This window comes from Parambassis ranga, chromosome 5 (assembly GCF_900634625.1).
Source record: "Parambassis ranga chromosome 5, fParRan2.1, whole genome shotgun sequence".
In the NCBI taxonomy this organism is placed as follows: domain Eukaryota; kingdom Metazoa; phylum Chordata; class Actinopteri; family Ambassidae; genus Parambassis; species Parambassis ranga.
In genome coordinates this window covers 20,481,043-20,498,302 of record NC_041026.1, presented here as the reverse complement: position 1 = coordinate 20,498,302, position 17,260 = coordinate 20,481,043, and the positions used below count along the sequence as shown (strand labels likewise).

The 17,260-nt window shown below is 43.2% G+C and overlaps 1 protein-coding gene across 4 annotated transcripts in view; it reads right to left on the bottom strand.

Annotated features, from left to right (window-relative positions):
• Window positions 1–17,260, bottom strand: part of foxp4 (forkhead box P4) — an 84,813-nt gene that overhangs the window by 18,030 nt on the left and 49,523 nt on the right. For 2 of the 4 annotated variants that reach the window (XM_028405356.1, XM_028405358.1), the window contains exons 4-8: window positions 10,388–10,510; window positions 7,755–7,877; window positions 4,167–4,305; window positions 1,581–1,782; window positions 999–1,097 (exon numbers count right to left, since the gene is read on the bottom strand). In XM_028405356.1, the coding sequence (XP_028261157.1) occupies window positions 999–1,097; window positions 1,581–1,782; window positions 4,167–4,305; window positions 7,755–7,877; window positions 10,388–10,510 (686 nt within the window). The remainder of the gene's footprint in view (window positions 1–998; window positions 1,098–1,580; window positions 1,783–4,166; window positions 4,306–7,754; window positions 7,878–10,387; window positions 10,511–17,260) is intronic. The other 2 variants (XM_028405357.1, XM_028405359.1) reach the window with 2 other exon arrangements.

The window sequence follows — 17,260 nt, the reverse complement described above, 5'->3', positions numbered from 1 at the left end:
GAATTCATCCAGCAACCTCAAAGTCACATTCTAAAGTCCATGACCTGTCTTTATGTCCTTGCTGTGTGTTTTGCATGTGTGCGTGTGTTTCTGTTTGTGGTGGTGTGTGTTCTAATGTTTCAGGAGTTGACACAGAGCCGGCACAGCACCAACCAGCCATGACTGATTGGCGGCGGTTGCCGTCATGTGCTGGTTGTTCTTTTGTGGTTGAGCTTGTGTGTGTGTTTTTGTATGTGTATCTGGTCATATTTATGAGCGTGCGCACATTTGTATGTGTGTGTGACGATGAAAGACTAGGCCAGGTTTGGTTTGGACCCAGGGTATAATAACTGTATCTGTGCATGTGTGTGTGGCAGGTCCAGTAGCAGATGTGGTTCAGACCTGGACCTTTGCCGGCGACTGCTGTCTCCACATATATTTACATGACTGTGTACGTGTGTATTTGTGTGTGTGTGAACGTGTACGTGTAAGCGCGTGGACTGGAATGGGGATTCTCCCAAATCAACATCAGAAGGTTGTCTAACAAAAACCATTTGTCTTGCAGATGGAAACATGTCTCTCTCTCTCTCTCTCTCCGTGCTTTTCGCTTCTTCCTGATCATATGTGCAGGCTGAGGCTGGAGTGTGTGCTGTGCGTATGTGTGTGCTGGCTGTGGTTGAGTCAACTGCAACAGCAGCTCAGACAGTAGACATGACAAACTGCTGGCAACCACATTCTACTTTGCATTAGCTTAGCAGGCTAACGCACTAAAGCTACCCTCTTTGTGATCTTCTAAGCCAACTGACTGTAGTTGTAGGTGTTGTAGTTGTGTGACACATCCAATCAATTACTAAAACCTCTTTTAATTAAGACATCCAGACCCACTCCAAAATAATGTCAGGGTAAAAAAAGCCCCGGGTGAAAGCAGTCAATCAGTGCAACAGGACTTTCTAGACCACCACTGTCTTAGTCTTATCCACCCATGTGTGTATATGTGTGTATGTGTATATGCTACTCACTGGCTGCTGGGGGGTTGGCTGCCTTTGGAGTAAAGGGGAACATGGTCATCTCCGCTGTCTGCCTTGGTGAAGGAGGATATCCACTCAAACAGTCTGGCTCTTAAAGATGGAGACAAGCCCATGAGCAGCCGACACAGCCATGGGACAACACAGCCCTGATACAGTGTGTGTGTGTAGGACAAACACACCTGGCACATGCATACCTGATAACAGCCACAGTGTACAGCAGGATTTATCTCTAAAATCAAATCAGACCTCCCCTGAATCCACCATCCTCTCTTACTCTCTGCTTTTTTCACGTCTCCTCTATACTGTTCTGACATGTGGTTGACAGCATACTGGCAGAACATACTGAACCCAACACACCTCCTATCAAATGACCCGAGAGACATTTACACCGGGGTGATGTGTGATATGCTGCACATGCATGTGTTTGGTGTGTGTGTGTGTGTACAACAGAAGTGGAAATCTTCAAAATAGTGAAAGTGAATTAGAGAGAATGGAAGTCACAAAGAGGACAGACGCACCATCACAACTTTGAGGTAATATGATTTTTCACTTTTTTTAAATACATCTTTTTACCTGTCTCTCTTTGGGGTGTGGCTCTGTCCATTAGGCAGGCTGTGCAAGGGAATATGAGCACTGGCAGCTTTGGGGAAGGCTGAGGTAGAATTGGAGCTGTTGGTGCTCAAGTCAAGGCCCTCGGCCTGTTTCAGGGCCTCATCACTGCTTGGCACCCCTGAGACCTCCTTCCACAGTTGTTGGAGGTCTGACGGACACATTGCTGTAGAGAAGGATGCACAGTTAGCAACAGGTTTTGGCTAAATCACTAATCAATTTCATTTATTCCACACAAAAACAAAAACAGAAACAAAAGATGAGGAACTACAAATAAGATCATATTTGACACAACGCCACACACATACACCTTGACATAGCTGCATCTTTATATTCTAATCCACATAAATGCTACCATTGCAGCCCCTGTGGCTAGAAGACGGAAGACGAGACTAACTAAAACTGACAAGCGGGTTATTTCTGTGTATGTGTTATCTTTCCACCATTCCTCATCAACTTCCTAAACTTAGTTGGCAGTTCCTACTGTCCACCAGCACCACTGCCCCTGTCACTGGCGCTATTTGTGTGAGCAAAGTGGGTGTGCACACTTTGAGCTCTTTCTAGTCACAGCTTTGTTATTTCTGCTCCAATTTCACAGTGAAGGGAAAGAGAGAGAGAGAGCGAGAGTAAGAGACGCCTAAAATGCCACAGCCTACTCCAATGGATCTTAGGACGCACACACACATTACACAGACACATACAGAGACCTCGCAGCAATCCAAATATTATGTCTGCTTTGTCTGCATTCTTCTGCAGTCCCGCCAAAACAAAAGTTCTCACTCTGGAAGAATGAGGTGGTGTGTGCATAGGTTTCTATGTATGTGTGTGCGTGTGTGTGTATTATCCAAGAAACCTGGCAAATCACTGGGCACATTCAGAGAGTGAAAGTATAAGGTGCTGGGGGATTCTTATTTAAAATGGTGTTAGCCACATAAATATAAAAAAATGTCAGTATACTGATGAGTGCAAACTTGTACAGCAGGCTGACGAGAGCAGCATATTGTAAACAAATATGACATGCAGGTGACAACTGCTTGCACAGTTTTATCTTGCTACTGTTGACATATTTACAGTGTTTGCAAATAAGTGTTTGGCTCAAATGTGCACACACACATATGGCTGTTTGGCCCTTTTATTTCAGACTTATATCTGTAAACAACAGACACTTAGCATGAAGTTCCATAGACGACAGGGTCAAATCAAACAAACTAACTTGTGGTAAACTAACAAGTAACAAAAACTGCCAAAAAAAACTCGTGACACTATATCAATGTTTATAAAAACTGTAAAAACTGTAAACCCAAAGTTTTGCCTTAAGGTTTTTATGTGAGGTCTCAGTCCCAGAAATAAACAAAAGGCATGGCAGGACCCCTTCATCCCCCCATCACCATCTACACACTGAACACAACAGCACTTTAAAGGCGGGGCAACAGTGTGTGCATTAGTGTGTGTGTAGGTGTGGGTGTTTATGTGTGAGTGTTTGTGTGTTTGTGTGGCATGGCCGGTCAGAGGAATGCTCTGGCTCACGCCTGGCTGAGCCGTCACAATGGACCAGCTCTTTCACACTGCAGGGAAATTCCAGTCTGATACGCACTGAGAGAGAAAGAAAAGAGGAGGAGATGCCAAATGTTTGCAAGTGTCTGAAAAATTACACTCTTCCAACTTAAATGCAGCTTATGTCATTTTATCTGTTCAGTTTGAAGTTTTTTTTTCACCCTCCCTGTAAACTTGTCCTCACACACACACTATCACACCTTGTTACATAGCCTGTAAACACACACACAAATCATGCTAAGGCTTGTGTGCATTTGTAAGTGATGTATTTAACTGTAAAATTAACTTGTAAAATTGTATAAAATTAATTGAGTTCAATTATGAGTGTGTGAGATCACATGACTCAAAAAGTGAGACAAAAAGAGATCAGAGATCAGACAGAGGGAAGGAAACCGGTCTGTTTGGTCAACTCAGTCAGCACTTTACCAATGTTACGGTCACTTTAGAGTCCCTAAAGCATTCTCTGTGAATGAGATAGAGTTAGTGTGTCTGTGGGTGTGTGTATGTATGTGCGTGCTGAAACTAAAGAACACACATGTTCACTAAGGGCGGGCCAGTCAGCAGTCAACTTTTATCACTCTAAAACTCTGCTGACAAAATTAAGGGACTGTGGGAGAAGTTACACATAGGAACAGAAAAAAAAGCAATGGGCACACAGCAATAGCAAAACGATGATGTTCTTGTGTCTGGCTAATCTCAAGTACACACACATGCATGCACACATTCGCCCAAGCATATGCACAGCCCTCTAAGCAGGGGGCTTACTGGCATATTTTACCTATTATCCAAATGAGTACTTTCCTCAAACCCACCAATCACGTTTCTTTTCATCTTTTATAGGCTGATTAACTTAACAGGCTTCACATGCAGTGCTGGGTACAGGCCTGTGTGTGTGCAGTTGGTGCATGCATGTTTGTCAGAATGTGTCTGTGTCACCAAGTGCTGTATGCTTAGTGTGCTGCTCGTGTATGTGAGTATGTGTGTGTGCATGCATACCTTGCTGCAGAGACTGCATGGCGGCGGTGGGCTGCAGTGGAACCAGGCCTTGTCTCTGGAGGTTAAGGATGTGCTGCTGTTGAAGCTGCTGCATCTGGATCAGCTGCTGCTGGAAAGCCAGCTGCTTACTGCCTAACTGCTGTTAGCCAAAGGACAGGGAGAAAAAAGTCAAGAAATTAGGCAATATGTCCCTTTTAGCTATGTCATGTTCTTCTGAAAGTTCATTTCATCTTAATTTATCTTTTAACAATTTTATCTTTTTTTTAATCAGAAGAAGTCTTTACTTTCCTGCTCATTTTGGCACAAACCTTAAATGTACTCTTAATTGAACCCATAAAAATCTGCTGACACTGAAGAATGCAAAATTAGCTAAAATTCTAAACCTGTGAAAAAAAAAAATTACTTTTGTAAAAGTATTGCTTTTTGTCAACAGCAGAACTCAAAACCTTGATGTAACATACAGTGCAATATCAGTTAGCATGATATATAAAAATGAAGGCATGATGTAAAGGTTAATTGCCTGCTGCTGAAAGACAAAGTTAGAACTATGCAGTATAAAATTAGCTGCACATTAAAAGGCAGAGGAGCCTAATGTCAATCTGTGCAGGCCTCGAGGATGCCGAGAATGGGCCAAGGGATTGAGAGAGGTTAAAGGGAGAGTGGGGGGGGGGGGACTACATGGCGTGTGCCGATAATGTCGGTGTGTGTTACGGTGATAAATGTCCCCTTTTCCTGCTCTCCCAGTCTAGGGCAGGCCTGGCATGTGTGCTGCACTATTTGAAGTCCCCACCCCCTGCCCCCCACACTCTAACTAACCCCTGAGAGAGCTACTCTATCTCCCATAGATAACTAGCGAAGAGGGAAAATAAATAAATACAACTGTTCGTTGTGTGTGCATATGTGTGTGTGTATGTGGCAGGCTGGAACTCTTTGAACAAAGAAGAACTTACAGGAAGGGCAAATAGGTCATTTCCTCTCAGACTTGGTGCCTGGGGAGAAGGCGTGTGGTGGTAGTGTGTTGGGTGTGGGAGATGAGGCTGCGGAGGAGGTTTGTGTGTGTACCACTATTCTTTAGAGTAATAAAAAAGGAAAACCTGTTTTATATGTGAAACAATTAAATAAAATTAGATGGTGATTTGTTGGAAATCTGTGGCCTGTTTCACAAATGTAATTTTGCACGCAGGCGGTGTCACATCTTACAGATAATTGTTCACTCACACATTTAGATGTGTCAAGTAGCAGGAGAGGAAATTACCTCATCCTGCAAATCCTAGTTTGCATGACTGGTAAAAACGCACCATTAATTCTTATTTATGAATGTATATATAAGGACATCATAAGAATCCACAATAAGCAGTAAATAGGGACAACTGCAATCATTTTGAACACCACATTCATACACTATAAGAACTAGTTTTGGAGGTGAACAACATGTCTCCTGGTGGCAAAGGAATCTGGTACTATCTCATCCTGCCTGCTCCCTCTTCCTCCTTCAGTATAAAGTATAATTGGGAAACATCCTTCTGCTAAGCTTTGTCATATGCAAGAAGTGTTGTAGTTGCCGACAAAGTCTGAGTCAAGCTTAAATACTTCAGTTCTTTGAAGTGAATTGCCAAATTCTCATTAGTTGCTATAAATGGTTTATCAAGATCAGAATGTCTTGACTGCCTTCCTCCCTCTCCTTTCACCTCCTGCCCCTCCTTCTCTACTTGTCTGTCCATTTTATTTCTTCCACTCCCTCCTGTCTCTCTTTCTCTCCTGAGATATGGCCATAGTTCTTTAAAACACACATCGTGTGTTCTTGTGTGTGTGTGTGTCAGTGTGAGTTCCTGTGTTCTGTTTACATTAGCTGTGGCTGAGTGGCCAAAGCTAGCGCAGTAACAGGCTGTCAATGTGATTTATGAGCACATCACACACTGTCTGAGCCTGCCAGTCACACAGACTTACTACACACACACACACACAGTGGATGGACAACCTAAAACACACATACACAAGCACGCATCTCTTGTGATGGTCAGAGTCACTTCATTAAGCTGACTCCTGACCAGTCCCAAATGCTCGGGCGACACACAAAACACTGACACACATACACACTTTTTCTTTCAATGCATCACTTCCATGCAGACAAGAAAGTGAAGAGGAATTACAGAACAGAGGGAAAAGGGCAAAAGTCACAGCCACTAGTGCACAAACACTCTAAAAGGCAAAAACACAATTTATTCTACTTTTTCTATAATGCCCTCTGTCTCTTTCTGTTTATATTTCCTAAAGGCCTGCTGCAGTGATGTTTCTACCACACTGGCTAACTGGGTTCAGAACAATATGAATTGTAGCATTACTGCTACTTGAAAGCTTACACACAGTACCTACACAACCTTGGATAACAACATCTGTCTCAACACCTGCTTAACCAGGTGAAGTGAGTAAAAAGGTGTTTTAGTTGTGAGCGATGCCTGACAGCTACTAAAAAACATCAACTACTGGAAATAGTGTTAGTCACATCAATTGTGTGCAGCTCTGTAGGGAGGCATATTCCCCCACCCCAAGTGTATGTGTTTGTGCAGTGAACCATCACACATCAAGCCTCTCTCTCTGCATGTATGTGTAGCTGTATGACCAGTGTTTGCACTTGTCTCGCTGTTACAGGACAACAAACCTGAAAACTGGGACAGTGGCAGAGCGCAGGGAGAGAAAGAAAAGTAGTTCAGACACCCTCTCAACATGCGAGTCAACCACAACTGGTTTGCTTTGGTCACGGTCGAGTTGGTTGACCACTGTCGGCGAGGAGTTTGTGGGGTAGGGGTGAGGGTGTTCTGCCCACTGGGAGAGGGGGATGACGGAGAGGTGGAGGAATCTAGGATGTGTCTCCTCATGCATTTATCAGAAAATTTCATGAGGGTTTTATTCTGAAATTCATCCCCCATGGTCCTCAGTGTATTTGTAAATATGTGAAGGCTGATGAGCATTCATACAGTACACATAAACATGCATACACCCACGACCTCTGGTACACACAGGTTATGACAGTAATCTTGTCTGATCGATTCAGATCCTCTTTGTTGCGCCTCAGTGTGATCCTAGTTGATCCTCTGTTATCCTACTGTACCACAGCTGTGCTTAAACCTGGTACAGTGTGTGTGCTAATGCATATTTGTGTGTGTATGTGTGAGGGAGAGAGGGAGAGGGAGGGAGGCTCCTAGTGTTAGTGAGGTTAATTGACAATTAAAAGAGTGGCAGACCCCTCCTACAGAGAGATTTCCCCTCAGTCTAAGAGATGAAAGCATGCAAATGAATACTGTGGCTGGTGTACGGCTTAGCACAACATCCTTCAGAAGAAAAAAAAAAACTCAACACTATATTCATAATCCTTGTTTTGAGATGCGGTTGTGCTTACAATAATAAACTAAAGAAGAGGAGGATGAGCTTACAGAAAAGTACAAATGAGAGCCGGCATACTCTTACTGTGCTACATTCTATACATTAGATCCCTCTGCTGTCTTCCATGTAAACCACTTTTAATGCATTTAAGGGCACTTGTGTACTTCAGAGTGTACTTGAGGTGAGTGTGCACTTGGTTAAGTTCACCTCTTTTGCTGCTTGCTTCCCGGCCTGCTGTTGCTGCTGCTGTTGCTGTTGCTGCTGCTGCTGCTGCTGAGTCAGAAGCTGCAGATGTAACTGCTCCTGCTGCTTTTTGTAGTACTCCTGTAACTAGAGACAGACATAGAAAAGGGATGGAGGGGTGAGGGGGTGAGGGGTACATAGGGGAGGAGGATGAAGAAATATGAGGTGAGTGAGTCACAACACACTTTGTATCAGGCCCTCAACAATACTACAGGATTCCAGCAGTGAAACGATCCGCATATAGCCAGACGGAGTTGAATAGAGGTCTATGCTTTTGATTCCTCCGCTGTCAGGGAAAGCTGCCGTTTATTGTTGTGGTGGTATGTGGTTTATTGACAAACCACATGTAACAAGCAAACACGGGTTGCAGTTGAAGTGTACTGCAGAGCTATTATAGTGTGCTGAGCTGTGCAGCAAGGTGACCGAGTATATCAATGTTCTGTATAGAAGAACGTGATTGTGACACAATAGCAGAAACTATAACACAGATAAATCTGGAAATGAGTGCTGGTGACTGGCACATTCACTTTATACACACACCCAGTCTGCAAGACTGAACAGGACAAAAAAATGCAAACCTACAGGCAAAAAAAATGCACCTCTGTGAAATAGTTTTAGGCAGCTCTTACTATATTTAGTAAAACACCTGCTAGGTCAACGTATGGGTGTCTAAAATGCATGTTTCACGTCGATAAACCTTTTACCATTTTGTCCCATGCAGTCATACTGTACATGAATGCAAGATTCACACAGTCAGACGCACACAGTGTCCTCCAGCTGGCCACAGCTTGGCTGTTTGTTTGAGTTAGTAATCATTAATTTACTCAGGAAACTCCATTAAGATCATAATCTTACTGAGAGGAGAGCAGGGCAGACAGGAACACTCACACTGACTGACTGTGTGTGAGTGTTGAGAACAGCTTGTACATGTGTCTGTCTGCAGTTTGTCTTTGTTTCATGGTGCATCAAATGTTCAAAGAGGCTTCTCAGCAGAGAATGACTTCACAGTGCAGCAGTTGCTTCGATCTCTCATCCGCCAGACCCTACAATGAACACACTGCACACCGCTGCCCACCCTCACTACCCACCCAGTGATATGTAATGCTCCTTTTTTTAAAAAAAATGTTCCAGTTTCAGTGTTATGCCAGCTATAGTTTCTATTTCGTACACTATTCTGCCTGTTTCTGCTATTCCACAACTTACTTTAAATGCAGGACTCATTCTTTCTTTCTTTTCCATCTGTCTTTCCTCTCTTTTATCGCTCCTTAGGCGGAGTTAATCTCTCTTTTCCGCGTCACTAGCCCTGATCGCCTCCTAATCACACAGACAAATGCATATGCAAGCACACACACATGCACACACTTGGCTGGAGAGTGGCGAGTTGAGGGAATAATTAAGTGATAATTAAGGTCTTTTTAATGATTTGATTCAGTGGCTCTGTGCATTAAGAATATGTGTAAGTGAGGCACTCACCTCTAGCCTATTACCATGACCTTGACTTTAGTGAACACACTAAAGAAAGGCAAAGCAGCTGTAGCATAAGTAAAGTAAAGGTTAGAGGAAACTTAAAGATTAAAACACACACGCACACACATATGCAAACCCACAAAAAAAAAAATCAGTGCCTGCACAAACACACAACTGCTTTGCAGCACTGGGCTGTAAAACTTACTTACACACTCTTACACAATGCACTATTGCCATGGGGATATGAAATTTAATGCTCCAGTGAGTGATATGTTGGTTGATTGTCCTCTGTATGTGTGTGTCTGTGTGTAAAAGTGCCTGATTTGCAGATATACTCTAAGTGCGTGGTCCATACTGTGGTTAATTAAGTGGGAGAGCTGTGTTAAACTCAGTGGTTTTATTAGCAGTGCAGTGCATTATCAACCTTCTTTCCCCTCCGTCTCCTTTTTCCTCGTTATAGAAAAAAAAGAACTGGTGAAGAGGTTCTTAGCCATCTGCATGTCTGTTTCAAGAAAGCCAGCACATTTCACATTTTCATTATGATACATGTTGTCAGATCTTCCCACTGCAATTTATACTCGCCTAAAGCTACCGCTCCTTATTAAATCTACTGCCGGCTCTGGCCTTACCTGAGTGTGTATTCACTGTTTTTTAAGACATCCCCTACTATGCAATTACTGCCATATCCCTACTCTGTTAACAGTTGTCTTCACAGAATTTAAAAGGCGGCATGTGTCTTTTTCAAGTGCAGGTAGGAGGTCATGGGTTGGCGTGGCAAAGTATTTGACAAATCTGTTGCAAGTGAATAGTGTTTATTGGTTTGTGTCGACATAGCAACCCCTCTATCACCTGCCAGGCATCAACTCACACTCCTGAATCACTGTGATTCAGTGCCTGCAGGCAGGAGCATGCACATTCTCCTGACAACAATGCTAAAGAGGAGGCAGTCAAAATGACAATGTGTGTTTAAGTGGAGATGTGGATGTGTGTTTATCTTCAAAGATGTTTGAGCATTGAACAAGACACAATCATGCCCAGTGTGTGTCAGCGCCTAGTAAACAGACACATCCAAACATGCCAGCCTAGGACTGGGTCCAAACAGAGAGTGTGAGAATGTGTGTGCGTTTTACCTGCTGTAACATAAGGGCCTGCTGTTGCTGCAGCAGGGCCTGCAGCTGAGGAGGAGACAGGATCTGTTGCATCTGCTGAGGAGTGATCATCTGTGGGCTCATCATGGCCATGGATACAGGCACCTGAATACAGCACAAGAACACAAACATGTTAAAATCCCTTTTACACTAAAATATCAGCTTTAAGCATGACTGTGCCTGCAACTGAATGCTTAAAACAAACACTCAGGTAATACAGTCTGCTGGTACAGACAGGTGAGTTAGAGAGGTGTGTTATCTCCTATTCTCAGCTGTCAATCTTGCCTTTGAAAGGCTGCATTAGACAAAGATTAATGGACAGATGCATTAAAACAGACACACTGTTGACACTTTTCTACACAAAGATTGCACTGTTAAAAATGGGCAATTTCTGTGGCAACAGTCAGAGATAAAAGGACAGATATGTAATCTCCCTATAAAATATAAAATCTTATCTGGGCTTATAAACACATGATTACAACGGCCTCCGATTCTCTTTCCACACAGTCAGGCCTGGCTAAGAAGAAAGGAACAACAAAGTGGATATCTGATGAGATGAATATCTCATGAGATAGAGCTGCAGGCTGCTAAAGAGAGAGAAAGTGAGTGTAAGGGCTGGTGGATTTTTGCAGATATATATATATTGCAAGCACTCTTACTGCACATGCATTGTACACAGAGATGTGCAGAGATGCTAATCTCATTACAAACAATGCAAAACTGTAGAAAACTTACCTCATAAATCTGAAACTGTGCACACAGACACTATATATAAAAAACCACAACAGCAACCTGCTGATAAAGCACTTCAGTGTTTATTCACTGCTGGAGCAACAACAGCTAATAAATGTGGTTAACACAGAGGATAAAAAAACAGAGCAGCTCAGACAGAGATATTTGGGAGGGAGGAGGGAGTTTCAATTTGAGAGGTAATATTTTTTATTTTTTTATGTGATGTCTTCATTCGCTGTCTACGCGTCCATAAACTACATTGATTTCTCAATACTGATCATGTCTTAACATGCCTGTTGGGAGATAATAACTATTTCACAAATAGGAGGAGTTATCAATTCTGAAATTTAGTCACTTCTTAAAATATAATGGTAAACGTGTGCATGTATGTGCATCTTTGTGTGCACAACTACCAGTGTGTGCATAGCTGGATGAAGAGCAGTCTGTCTCCTCACCACCTCAGGGTATCACAGGCAGGGAGGCTGAGAGGGGGTGAGCTGTCACTGGTAAATTAAATCTGTAAAGAGCTGATTTGACTTTGTAAACAAGATTGACCATAAATACTAACACCTTCCTGCCTCCCTCCTTCCACTGTTCTCTTTTTATCTGTGTGTGTCTGTCATACTGTCATACCTTTTTCAAGCCAGGCTTCCCTAATTGGGCACACCATAGTGAAAGGATGGAGAACAGGTAGAAAAGGGCAGTGCACGGGTGGGTCTGGGCTGGGAAATTAAGAGAGGAACATGTTGGGAGTGTAAGTGAATGTGCCCGTAGTGCAAAATTGTGAGTTTTAGCTGAGAGAGGAGGTGGAGGAGAAGAAGAAAAGATGCAGTCAGAGCCGGGTGAGTAAGGGGAAGGGGTGGTGTTGTGGCAGTTGGTAAAGGAACAGGCGAAGAGCGTGGGGGGGGCGGAATAGTGAGTAAGATGGGGGTGGTGATGGGTGCCACTTGGCGTCATGCCAGCTTGCCCCCGCCGCTGGGCCTTGTCAGTCTAAGCTGCCAAATGAAAAGCTGTAATTAATTGCTCTTGTGCATCCCATTCTTCCTCCCTGACAACTCATACATTCTATTTTATACACACCGCCATCGACATTTTCAAGTCACAGGCGTAATAATTACTGGAGTTATAGCACCTTTCTGTGTGTTGGCTGACGTTCTGATGCCAGAACCAAATGTGCATGCCTGTGTGTGAGCACAGATATACTGTACTGTGTGTATGTGTGGCAGGCTGAATGCTGAGTAGTTAAGGTTTGACGCCATTAATTGCCCCTATAATCTAATATCACAAAGCGTGGTGATTATGGGGCATGCGTTGCCACCGCCATACGACACCGCCAGCCTGAGAGCGCCGCCACAAAACAAAAGCCTCGCCATTAGCGATTTGACGGGCCAGGACAAAAGCGCCTCACAATGCAGAATTATATTTTCATTCGGCTTTGTCTCTCCTGGTGAATGATTTCTCCCCTTTCATTGGACTGTGAATAGGGAGATTCTGAAAAGCCGGGCGATTTGAAGTCAGCCATTTATTAAATGCATTTAATTTTTTTCCGCTGTCGTCCATTTTTTTCATGTTGCATGTTAATTTAAAAGAGAGAGATGCGTGGTAGATTAGTGGGAGAGAGGTGACGCTGGGGGGGAAGCGTGTGTGGTGGGGCAAGCGGAGAGAAAGAGGAGGATACCATCCACACATGTCGAAGACAGGGAGGGAGATAGTGAGGAAGGAAGAAGGAAATAATGGAAGAAAAATAGAGATGAGTGTGAAGAGTCATACAAAAACAGAAAGGGACCTGACCAAGCAGGTTTTTGGAAGGAGAAAGTGTGGCCTGAAGCTGACACATACACACAATCTGTTGCAGTATGTGTGTGATTAAAGTCCAACCACTAATAATAAAGACTGCCAAAACCCAAGATGTCACTCCTATCATTAACATGCATCAGTCATTAGAAGACACACACTCACACACGCACACTGCTGAGGGGTCAGTGGCTGACAGAGGTCAACCCCTGCCATGGAAAGAAGGAGCTTGGGGGGGGGGTGAGAGAAGAAGCAGGAGACAGCCCTGTCGTTTACAGAGAGTGGAGGAGTAATTAGAGAGGTTGTTTGAAGAGGGAGTTTAACTGATTAACAAAGGAAGAGAGGGAGCAAGGGAGCGCCCGAAAGATGGGTAGGAGAAGGAGGAGAAAGGCATGAAGTCCCTGTGGAGTGAAGAGAGAGAAATAGGGGAATGTAACTTGCATTTCAATGAGGCTCCATCCTTCTCTCCTCTCCTCCCTTGATGACTTTTCATTCTAACAAGGAGGAAAGCCTTTTACCACTTTCCATTTCAGATGAAACCTCAGGAAGAGAAGGACGGCTATCTGATATTAAACCAGCATGCAGCCTAGGGGGAATATAGGCCCAGTGCAGCTCAGCAGTGTGTTTATATAGAGGCGGCCTGGTTAAATGACTGCATCGTCTCTAATTTAGGAGTGAACTTTGGATTTCACACTTCACCTTCCTTCTAATTGAGGTGTGTGAAAATAAACTCAAAACACAGCAGCCTGATTTATTACAGATATTTTAAGTGTACGTTAATGCTCCTAAATGATCAAAGATACATATACAAAGGTGGTCTACACACACCTTTTAGGGGAATGACACACATATTAGTGACAAGTGCAACAGCCAGTGTGCTCTGTACACTCCCTTGAGAAACAAGCAGATACATTTACCCCTGCAGTTATTCACTTTATGCTAAATGTGCTGCCAGTATGTGTGTGTGTGTGTGTGTGTGTGTGTGTGTGTGTGTGAGAATGAGAGATGGCAGCAAGTGGTGAGAAGAAAGGAGGCTATAATCAGAATCTAAACAGGCTCTCAGTCTAAATGATGCTGGCCCTGCCTCTGGGTCTATGGGGACACACAGGAGAGAGGGATAATTGAAAAAATGACAAGGAGCGAGCAGGAGGAAGAGAGAGAGGGGCTGACACAGACCTCCTCCTCCTCCTCCTCCTCCTCCTCCTCCCCTCTATTGGTAGGAGCAAACCCCAGCGCTGTTTATCCTTGTCACTGAGCATTACCACCTCACCCTGGAAGGGGCGGCTGCCGCTCTGTCTGTCTCTCTCTGTCTCTCTCTCACACACACACCTTCAGCAGTGCATAATATTGTGAAGCACAGGTCTTTTTCCTATTAAACAGTAGTAAAAGTTTGTAGTATCAAAACAGACACAACAGAATCTGTGTTCATTTATGACAAAAACTGTGTGTGTCAGCACTGCACTTTCTTGTTGGTTCAGGATCTGTTTATTCACGCTATCGTTCCTTCGATCTTTCTGTCCCTAAGAAATGAGAGGAGAACATGGGGTGGGTGGTGGGAGACGGGAGGAGCATTAGAGAAAAGCATCTGAACAAAAAAGAGAAAAAGAAGGAGTGCCTACTGTGCTGAGAGTGTTGTTTGGAACTCAGGGCCAGGCCTCTGGTGGAAGTAAAAGGGCCCTATTGTGTGTGGTGAGTACCTCTCCTCGGTTAAGCTGCAGCAGGGCCAGGGGCCTCATTACTTTTGGGGGAAACTGATGAGCGAAGCCAGGTGGGGCCGGGAATGATATGGGCACCTTACAGCTTCAAACTTCAAACCTTTTTTGCTGAGTAATGTTTCTGGCTGTCTGTGAACAATGTGTGTGTGTGTGTGTGTGTGTGTTCGCTGCTGCTAAAAAAATCTCAAAATACTAGAGGCTGTTTGGGTTTATTAAGTCTTTATGTCTACTTTTTGTAAATTGCATAATCCTGCTCAAAAGTTGAGTTGATAGATTTTCCACTTTCCATTTATTATTTCAATAGGAAACAGTTGTAGCATCGCTTTATGGATCCTGAAGCTAAACAAATCAGAAAATGTAATGTTTTAATTGTTCATGTCTTCATGTCAAGGTTAAATAAAGAGGGAATCCAATCCGGTATCAGTATCAATCCAAATTCCTGAATTGTAATAATACAATTTTAAGCTCAGGTTTTGGAAACATTTAAGAGTTGCCATAGCTATTTGCACTCTTACACCTTTTTAATGTGAAGCCTATTTAAAAGCTTGAATTAATTGCTTAGAGATGAATTAAAATGTAATACATTTTGCTCTTTGTGCTAAGTGGTTTATAATATCCTCATCCAACCTTAAGATTAACAGAAAAAGATGATGATGATGACAGCAAGAACAAAGTGATCTGTCCGTGTCAATTCCTGTTATCAATAAGATTACAGGTATAGAAAACACAATCTCTTCACAGACAGGGAGGGATTCCTCATATTTACTATTTATTGACTGTGATGTCCAAATTTTGTAAAACGTTACATGTTTTATGTTAGTTCTACATGATGAATTAAAGAGTGAACAATGTGTTGGGGTCTTGTCGTGCTCTCTGGACATGCACACTCAAACATATGTATGTATAAAGCGGAGCTCTCCCTGACAGAGTCCAGACAAATGGAAAAAAAGACGAAAAAAAATTCAAAGAGGACAGTGAAAGACCAGCAAGTTCAAGTGGATAATACCCCCTCCCCTCTCCTCCCTCTCCTCCTCCTCCACTGCCTCCCTCCATCTAACGCCTCAGTGCTTCAGAATAAAAATGACAACACGTTACCAGAAACACACACATAGACACACACACACTTGGGGCACTTCATTGGGAAGTGTGAGAAGCCGTTATCGACCATATTTCATTACTGATTTCACTCATGTTTCAAATCACAAAATAAGAGTTTTACACTTCACTGGCCCGACCCAAACCTTTCCTCTCCATCCTTCTGCTCTGTCTGTCCACCCCTCTGCCCAGAGCCAAACCCAATCCACTGGCTGCTCAGCCTCCTCCTATGCACCCTTCACAAACTGTCAGGATCCCATACTACACCCCAACACACACAATACACACTAACCTGCACACAAATGCGTGCACACTGCCACAATTCCCTCCACATCAAATAAGAGAAACTGCCAACTAAGCAGTTTCATTGAGTGGACAAAAGGAGTGCTTTGGGAAAAACACTTTGAAAGGAAATAAAAGAGAGTGAGAGAAGGAACTGCTTCAGTTCCGCAGACTCTTGGGGGCTAAACACTCATCTTTCCACATACTTTTGTTGATTAGTTAAAGGACTTTGAAGCCTGCCTCGATCTTTATGTTTAGTTTTTTACAAACCTACAGTACACTAGTTCAAATATAAGGCAGCTGCAATGAAGAAAACACTTAAAAACATTCAGAAAAATACTGCGAAGAAGGACTGAAAACTGATTTAAAGTTGCTGCAGTGAAATAAAATCTCTGCTTTTAAACTGACATGACTCAGTTTCCTCCCCTCGTCTTTGCTGCATGGCTCCTTCTCTGCCTCCATCCCTCTGTGCTGGTGTCAGCCCTCTCCAGAGAGCAGAGAGCCAAGCTAATTAACATATCTCTAATGAGTCTTTTCATTTTTTTCCTAATTAAACGAGCTCCTCAATAATACATGAAAACAGGACACCACGCTATTCAATTACATACGTATGGGCCACAGCCAAGCACGTGCGTTAATCTGTATGTGTGCATGCCAAGTGCCAGTTTGTTAAGTGTGCCAAGCGTGCGTCTGCCAAGTGGTGCATATGTGTCTGATGTGCCCACCCAGCGTATGAGTATGTGCCAAGTGTGTCCATTGTGGAGAACGTGTGGCAGGTCATGGAGGCATGCTACGTATCATGCTGGGTAATCCGCCAGTTGCCACTCTGTCTGCCAACTGTGTGCCCACCAATTCTCTCAGTAGCACTTGTGCCACAACCAATTAAGGTAACTGTGGCCAATTATGTCCAACACCTACTGCAACCACACACCTAAAGTGTAAAATTATCTCAATTTTACAGGGGATACTATTTCTTATGAATGTGGTCTTTTACAAAAGCAGAGATTGACTGCTTAGTTTCTAACAGTGAAAGGTTACATTTAACTGACAATAACAACAATAGCTCAGTGTCAAAATGATGTTTTTGCTTCTAGTGCTATTTATTACAAAACTGTTGAATAATCATTCATGGTGATTTTTGGTGCTTTTCAGAAACTGTAGCTGCAATTTTAGTTGCAGACAATCATCTTTTTTTTTGCAATTGATTAGAGACCTGAGCTATTGTGTAGTTTCTCGT